Source organism: Diadema setosum, chromosome 20 (genome assembly GCF_964275005.1).
Source record: "Diadema setosum chromosome 20, eeDiaSeto1, whole genome shotgun sequence".
NCBI classification, from domain to species: domain Eukaryota; kingdom Metazoa; phylum Echinodermata; class Echinoidea; order Diadematoida; family Diadematidae; genus Diadema; species Diadema setosum.
In genome coordinates this window covers 22,541,343-22,550,470 of record NC_092704.1, presented here as the reverse complement: position 1 = coordinate 22,550,470, position 9,128 = coordinate 22,541,343, and the positions used below count along the sequence as shown (strand labels likewise).

At 37.1% G+C, this 9,128-nt stretch overlaps 1 protein-coding gene across 1 annotated transcript in view; it reads right to left on the bottom strand.

The window, feature by feature from the left end:
- Window positions 1–2,840: 2,840 nt before the first annotated feature.
- The window catches only part of LOC140243510 (beta-galactosidase-like), a 30,082-nt gene continuing 23,794 nt past the window's right edge, over window positions 2,841–9,128 (bottom strand). The window contains exons 9-13 of the mRNA XM_072323181.1: window positions 8,368–8,532; window positions 7,358–7,465; window positions 6,402–6,533; window positions 5,779–6,036; window positions 2,841–4,042 (exon numbers count right to left, since the gene is read on the bottom strand). Of these exons, the coding sequence (XP_072179282.1) occupies window positions 3,734–4,042; window positions 5,779–6,036; window positions 6,402–6,533; window positions 7,358–7,465; window positions 8,368–8,532 (972 nt within the window). The 3' untranslated portion in view covers window positions 2,841–3,733. The remainder of the gene's footprint in view (window positions 4,043–5,778; window positions 6,037–6,401; window positions 6,534–7,357; window positions 7,466–8,367; window positions 8,533–9,128) is intronic.

Below are 9,128 nucleotides of genomic sequence, written 5' to 3'. Positions count from 1 at the left end.
TCATCAGAGAAGTGAGCAATTGCTACTAGAGACGGTGCATTTAAAGAGGAATAAAAAAGGAGGACCACCACACTTGCAAGCAATTAGAGAGATTGTATTTGTTGCTGAAATAGATTTATTTACACTTTCTGAATAATACAGTTGATTTGTCTGAGACTGTCATACATGTATCACCATATCAAATAACATCTCCACAAACTCTCATCCAACAATTGCTGTCGGGCGGAGGCTCGGTGGTCTAGTGGAGATGACGCCTGTCCGGAGATCAGGAGGTTTTAGGTTCGAATCCTGCTCGAGTACTTACGCCCATGATTTCTTTCATCATGGCTACTACTAAATCACTGATCAATGCACTACTTATTTACGTTGATGTAAGGCAACTTGTCAATCAGTTGCAAACTCTCATCGTTTTCACAAAGATGTCTACGTGTGTACTGTGTACATTGTTAACATTTCAATCACATCGCAGCAGTAAAACATGAGACTGCATGTAGCTGGTAGGCTTCAGAGTCTGTTGCAGAGACTCCAACCCCAAGCACCTTCTGATCTGGAGATTCTCCCGCCCGAAACCCCTAGCAAACGGGAGACTCCAAGTTGATGTGTGCGAAGCGCGAAGTTCCTAGGGTTCTAGATGTTCTCTGGTGATATCTAAGGCTTATTTTTGCAACATACGATAGCAATAAGGTAGAAATCCTTTCCAACGGGAGACATTGAGCCAGGGCGGGAGAAGTTAAATCTCAAACGGGAGAACGGGAGATTTGGCAAAAATGGGTTTTCGGCGGGAGATCTCCCGTCGAAAACGGGAGAGTTGGAGTCTCTGCTGTTGGCTCCAGTGCAACAATGAAATCTATAGAGTACCTGAAATCTTTCATTAATGTCCTTTAAAAACAGAGCTCTTTCTTTCTCTTTTCTCTCTCGCTATGCTGCCCATCGCTTGGATTCTATCTTCTAGCTACAATCTGTTACCAGTTTCCATGCAGAAAATACATGAACAGAACACCGTGATCTTGTGTTAACTTCTCATGATCAGCTGACAAAACATATCATTAGGAAATGTATTTGGATTGTACATGACATGGGGGCCATACCTAACTCTAATACGGAAGTCTAATAGTCACTATTAGTGGGAATATGAGGTATAAGCTGGATTAAGCAAAATCTCACAAATTCCAGAGTATGGGAATTCAGACTACACGTCATCATGGAATTTGATTCCTTTTTGTTTGCTTGTTCATTTGCTGAAGAAAGTCGAGTCTGACAGGAAAGCTTATAAAGTAGTCAATTATATCTAGTCAAAATCAACAAAAGTTATGGATTTTCAGGCATTTCACCAATACCACATACTCCGAAATCTACATGTATAACACATAATACAGCAATGGAGGTCGAATACATCGTACACTGTATGTAGTTGTCTTCTTCACTGCAAAGTATTAAAGTAGGGACATCCGTGCATGTTATTCTCAGCTTCAGAATATCTTTTAACATAATGTACATATACTGCACCATCGTAATGAACTATTACATTGCAAATGCATGTTAACTTTAATATTCATAATGCTTTCTTGATCATCACTTACGTGGCCAAAAAAAAAGGAATATGCGACATATGTTTTATAAAAATGTTTCTAGATTTTTTTTTCTTCAGATTACAAGGATGATATGCCTACAAAAAACAAACAAACAAACAAACAAACAAACAAACAAACAAACAAACAAACAAACTTTCAAACCAAGATTCTGTTAATGACATCTGTCAGTCACTGAATTAGATTTATATATCGGGGCCTTTATTCCTGCCCCTAACAGCCAACAACAGCTCTGTTCAAAAGCAGTTGTAACTTCAACATACAGTAACTCTACACACCATTACTTACAGGGAAATCAGGCTTCAATGACATAAATATTGCACACTGATTACTGACAAGGAAGCATTGTTACATAACTGAAGTCAGGCTAAACAGCATCATGGAATTTGATTCCTTTTGTTTGCTTGTTCATTTGTTTGTTTGTTTTTCTTTCTTTTTTTTTTAAGGGAGAGGAAGGGGTGTACCGCTATGATTACAATATGCAATTGCATGATACTATTTTTTTTTTTTTTTTTTTTGCGTTAAACAAATACATACTACTGAACGTTTTCGACGTGCACTCTTCGGAGTAGAACCACACGTATGAAACAAGAAACGCGGACATTTCTTGTTTTTTTTTTTTTTTTTTTGGCTTAATGTCATGCATCATATGGGTAAAAACAAACAAACAAAAAAACAAAAAAAAATCTGTTCTCTTGAAAACCACGACAGGAAACAAAAGTAACAACTTTAAGGATTCAGAGGTTAAATGTACGACTTGAAAAGGGGCAACAAAGAGATAGATCTTTTGTAATCTTGGAAGAGCCTATTTTGATATTACACTGTATTATCATAATAATTGTTGAATATGATAATGAAAAAAAAATCTTGTTACCCTACAGGAGACAGATCATAATGCTTGATTTGTGTGAAAAGTGACAAATATAGAAACAACTGCAAAATCAAAACCATTCTCAGCACAAAACTGAAACAAACTGGAGCAGAAAACATTTTTTTTTTTCTTTTTACTTCCCTGAATTGCCACTGGCATTCACTGTATTGTGAAGATTAGAATACTTTTGTGTGCATCTTATTTTTGCAAAACTTGTCTTTACAAAGTCTGCAAAAGTTTCATGTGCACAAAAATATCCAGATAAACAAATCAACACTAGAAATATCTCAGATAACTTTGATATTCTAAAATAAAATAAAATACTGTGAAAATTCTGTTTTGCATCAAATCTTAGCAAACAAGTAGTTTCGACCTACATTGACTGAAACTGCAGTGTTTATAATTGATGCAACACAAACAGCTCAAGTGTAACATAACTTATTCATGAACAACTTTAACACAAGAGTGACACTTGTTTGAAACAAAATGAACATAAAATTCTTAGAAATGAACATGGTACTTACAGCTTATAAAATTTCACTTAGATAAAAAAAAAAATAGGTAGGAGAATACATTTCTTCAACATTACGACCTTGGATACACAACAAAATTGCTACATTAGAAATTCAAATGCATTTTTTGATCTAATTTGTCTACTGTTAGCAAATGATGAAATCCAAATTGGTTCAAAATTTTGTGTAGGTTGATTGCACGAAAATAGCAATCTGACATGAAACGGATATGAAATAGTATTTGATTCATGAATACAGAACATTTGTATCAGGATGTAAAGATGTAATGAAATGATGAAGTTTTTAACAAGCCTCAAGACACCACAACAGTAACAATACACTAAATTTTAGCAATTTTCTGTAAAAGGGAAAGCACAAGGACAAGTGAAACAAAAGAACATACCTGTGAAACTCAGCTGGCCAGGTGCAGGAAAACGATTGAATGAGTTGAGAACACGCCCTCTGCAGCAATTTCAACCTGTGCCATGACGTGTCATCGCTATCAATTTCAGTGATCTTTTATCCCCACCACTGGGTCTCAGATAGTGACTTGTGGCGAGGTGATTGATAAAGGTCTATCACTCGGGTGCTTCGTATGGAACTGTAACGTTCAATATGTTACAAGTCAAAGCTTGGAAGATAACAAGTGTACTTCAAGAATCTCATTCTTTCTCTTCATGACACCCAATTTTATAAACTTGCGGCTCCTAGCAGGCTGTTAAGTACTGATATATGATTACCTTTTGGCACATGAAAACAATTCACTTTAATGACAAGACGGGCCTTTCTAGATCCTGGTATGCATGACCTTCGCGGATGAAGTCGTCATGGTGACCCAACAAGGTGTCACGCTCTGCACTGACCGTCCCATTGATGATGGCTCTATCGATGAACTCCAGGGTGCAGGGAGTGGTCTGGCCGAGGCAGGGGGGTCTCTCCAGCTCAAACAGCAGCACGTGGTTGGTGGCGGGACTCGTTTGGAGCAAATTTGCGGGGACAAAGAGGGTGACCTGCGGGCCAGCGCGGGGCCAGTAACGGCCTAAGTTGAAGTTGTTGATGAAAGCTTGGCCCTGATCGTATTTAGATATGAATGCACAAATAGAGGAAGGAGAGTTACCATTGTACAGAAATAATAGCTCAAAATTCCTCTAACTTATGGCTTTACAAAAACCTCAATAGAAATTTGATGATAGAATAATGATTTCAAGTGTCTACACATTTCACATTTCACGCTCATATTTAGGAACTATTTTGAAGCATTAAAGCTGGGTTTTTATTTCATCTGCAAATGCCTTTAAATTAAAACTTTAACCCTGAGTTACCAACAGATTAACCCTGAAAAGGCTGGGGGGGGGGGGGGGTTTGAATCAACCCCCCTCGACATTTTTCGTGACTATTCCGCAGCACAAAATTTTTTGACTGCGCCTTTCACTGACTTTGTACTTTCAAGTCTTGCGCATCTTTTGACACCATTTTTGCGAAAAATCGCGCATACCGTTACGACACTGCACGCCCTTTTATACACGCCTGTCAGACCGAAAATGGCTCAAAAACATGATTTTGTGTATAAAGTCTATGCAAATGGAGTTTTCTCACCTTATTCATGAAGATATGATTATTTTCACTTTCATATGCTGAATTCAATTAATTTTAGCATAATTATGCTTGAAAAAGGTTCTGTCATAAATTTTGTGGAAAAAAAATGATAAAACAAAAGGTAAAAAAAAACAAAGAAATACAGAAGAAATTCATGAAACAATAAGTACATTGTTAAGAATGCTACAAGGAATGTTATCACCAAAAAATAGGATTCTAGGAGCTTTACTTTCTAATTTAGAGCAAAATGTATGATTTTATGCATATATTAGCATGATTAATTAGTATAATGAAAATTTCCATTTCTTTTTGTATAGATTACGCCACAGGTAATACATGTACCAATTTTCATGGCGATCGTGTGATCGACGGCCGAGATCTCGGAGGGGGGGGGGGGGGTTGAATCAACTCCCCCTCGGCCACAGAACACCCCAAAAAGCCCGGCCTGGTTAGGGTTAAAGGTAAAGCCCTGGCAAGGCAATAATTATGATGCAGACATTCCATTTTGTAGTTCTGCAATTTTGTTTCACAACTGCCATATTCACATCTTTAAAGCAAAATAGAATGAAAGCCAACATTTGCAGATACATTTTACCAAAAGGGAGACCAGATATATTTATATTGGAGGGTATGAAACTGGGACCACACAAATGTCTGGAAAAACATTCAAAGCTAGAAATTCAGACTATGTATTAAACTTCACATGTGTTTCTCAGTACAACAATCTGTCTATATCTGTCAGTCTATCTATCTATCTATCTATCTGTCTGTCAAACTATCTATCTATCTATCTATTTATCTATCTATATATCTATCTGTCTGTCAAACTATCTATCTATCTATTTATCTATCTATCTATCTATCTATCTATCTACATGTATCTATCTATTCATCTATCTATCTATCTATCTGTCTGTCTGTCAAACTATCTATCTATCTACATGTATCTATCTATCTATCTATCTGTCTGTCTGTCAAACTATCTATTTATCTATCTATCTGTCTGTCAAACTATCTATCTATTTATCTATCTATCTATCTATATATCTACATGTATCTATCTATCTATCTGTCTGTCTGTCAAACTATCTATCTATCTATCTATCTATCTATCTATCTATCCATGCAGAGTTATAAAAAAGTATTAAAAATAAATAGATAGCTATGTAGACAAGATGTGCTGCACAGGCGTAGTTAATGCCAATCTTACCTTTGTCCACCCACTGGACTTCATGAATGTGTCCATTGGTGGTGACGTCACGTTGGGAAAGGCCCCGACATAAAACGATGGGACAAAGGTGTTCCTGTCACTACCATGCAGCATCCTTTCCTGCACCAGATTTCCTGACTTGTGGCGTATTCGGTCGTATATGGTAACGAGCTTGGGCAGTACATTGTCAAGGTCAAGGGAGTAGATCTTCCACGATTTCAGGATTTCGCCGTCGAGGGTGACGTTACCCACAATGCCCTGCAAAGGAGCACACATCGAGATATATGGACACATTTAGATAAAGGACTTCAAAATTTCATGACTTTCTCTTTGTGGGTATGTGCATGTGTGTGACCTCAATGAAACTTAAATTCTACAACTTGAGCAGAGAGGAAGTTCCAGCTTGAATCCTAGCAAATGTGATATTTTACAGAGCACTGTTCATTGTAACAAAAAAGACACCAATGCTGTCTGTTATTTCAAAGGACACCTTTCTTTGCTCACATTCACACAGAGTAGAGGGCAGAGTATTAATTGACTATGTACGTCTTGTACGTACTGAGTTGGAATGAACATAGTTATATAAGTTCTTTTTTTCGTCTTTTTAATACATGTATTCCTACCTTTGGGTCATTCAAGCCTGAGCCATAGTTGATGTGTCCCTGGTTCTCTACAAGGATGTCAAGGGTCATGCCAGTACTTCCTGTGATCGTGATCCTTGTGCAGTTCACTCTGTTCAACGTCCCAAGCCATGTCTGCAATAAAGCAAATCAATACAGAGGATGGACATAGCATGGTGTCAGCATCATGGAAACTGCTGATATATTTAGACACAAAGATATTCATGCAAAGATATACAGAAGCTGATGTAAATGTATTCCTAGGAAAGTGTAAGTATGAAAATAATATATTTGAAGCACATGTGGAAATGAAATGAAATGTAATGAAATGAAATGAAATAAAATAAAATGAAATGAAATGAAATGAAATGAAACAGGTGCATGGTGTCAGCATCATGGAAACTGCTGATATATTTAGACACAAAGATATTCATGCAAAGATATACAGAAGCTGATGTAAATGTATTCCTAGGAAAGTGTAAGTATGATTCCTAGGAAAGTGTAAGTATGAAAGTAATATATTTGAAGCACATGTGGAAATGAAATGAAATGAAATGAAATAAAATAAAATGAAATGAAATGAAATGAAATGAAACAGGTGCATATGTCTGCATTGGAGATGTATAAAGTTTGTGTAATATGCCCAAGTAAGTCAAAATTGTCAAGTGCTTGCCCAAGGTGGATTACTGCACACATGAAGACAAAGAAGAAGACAAATAGAAGAAGAAAACAGGGAAGTACAAGAGCATGAGGTAAAACATGAAGAGGAGAAGTCAAAGTCAAAGAAAAAGAAGATGAATACCAAAGATAGAAGAAGAAGAGGAGGAGAAGGAAAATATAAAAACCAGAATGAGTGGAAAAAACAGGAGAGAAAAAGAGAAAAGGCCAGAAAGAAAAAGCCAAGAAAAGGAAACTGAAAAAAGGGGGGGGGGGAGGGGGAGAAGGCAAAGGTCACTTACCCCATTCACCATTACATATCCCCTGTCTCTGATGCCTTCGATCGACAGGTTCGTTGGGTTGTTGTAGTCATGCTGGAGCTGAGTCCGGTAAAGTATGAAGCCTTGGTACTGGAAGTGATAACGTTAGAGATGCAGGAGCTGCCATTAAGTTCAAGTGGTTAGCCAAGTGTGAGAACTGAATTCTTGATCCTTGGCAATTCAAGGTTGCTCTGGAGTACAAGTGATTAGGCTACATGTTAGAGTTCAGTTCTCAATCGTTTGTAATTCACAGAACATTTTGCTCTCATTCAAAAAAGGTGCTGATTCTTTAACAGAACATTTTAAGGCAGTTACACATACATGGCAAAGCCAGATATGTTCACTTATGATCAAATGAATACAAAAGAGTCCTAGTCTTGAAAAATGAGTTGTAATTTCACATACGTTTTTTTTTTCTCTCTCTCTATTTAGCTCTCTATCTACAGTAGGTTTGCATGAATTGCTATACACAATAATATCATAACAGACCAATTGAAAAGAAGGAACTAGCTTGGAATCTGTCGCCTACTTTGCACCAGCTAATTCTACTACTAACTGAGTCAAAGCCAGTTCATGGTAGTGATCCATTATGAACTCTTAACCTGACTGAAATACGTACCTCCACCTCCATTTCTTTCTCTTTGGTCTGATCAATGAGCATCAAGAAAGACACAATACACGGGGACTCACTTTGTAACAAAGTCCTCAGGACCAGCAGTTTTCTCTTATTATATCACAATTTCATTATAGCTGAACAGCAAAGCATACAAAGACATTTGGATGATAACTTTGGAACCTGAATTTCGTAATACTACATTGCAAAAAGAATTTTGTGGTAGCGGTGTTTGTTATAATGGGAGTACACTGTATGAACTAAGAGGGAAACATTTTTGTTGAGCATATACGCTTATAAACAAATATTTTTGACTTTAAGAAAATTAGCCCTGCATCCCCCCCCCCCCCCAAGAAAAGAAATAGAAAAGCGCCCTCACTTGTTGCATCTCCTCCATGGTGATAGGGTAGTCAGTTGAGATGGGTCCATATGGACACAGCTGGTCTAAAACATCAAAAATGGTTGCAGTAAACTGCATGTCAATCGTCCCGTAGGCATACTTCTTTGTAGGCGGTGGTATGGGTCCAACCGGTATGGGGCTGTACTGCAGTGTAAACAGACATCAAAAGAGTAAAATTTGAGCTGTTCCTACAACTTTGGTATTATCGATGTATGTGAAATATGTGTGTGCTTTGACAAATTCTAACTTTTTTTGTCTCCCTTTCATCACCGATACTACAATGATATTAAATTGTTAAATAAAAACTTGTGAGTTTCAGATGCAAAAGTCACATTCACACCTGTGCAAAGAAACAGAATATATTTCAAAGAAGACAAAAAAAGAAATACCTCAGAAAGTTATATGGGTCACAAAAAGTTGTATAAAACTGAATTTCTTTTTATTGTTCAACTCCTCAAATGGGTAGAAATCCTCCTTATTTTTAGGTACACTATAAAACACAGAGCTTATAGCAGTGCCTCTCAACCAGTGGGCCGTGATGTCTTCACAAAATAAAATTGAAAAGGACTTTTATTAAATTACACAAGTAACTGGGCCTCAAAAAACTTTGAAGGAGCGAAAGTGGGCTGCAGGTCAAAAAAGGTTGAGAAGTGCAGGCTAGGAGAATAATTGAACTTTAGCTAATCAGTGGCTATCAGTGTAATAGGGTGTTGCATTTGTACTTTCATTCAAATTTACGT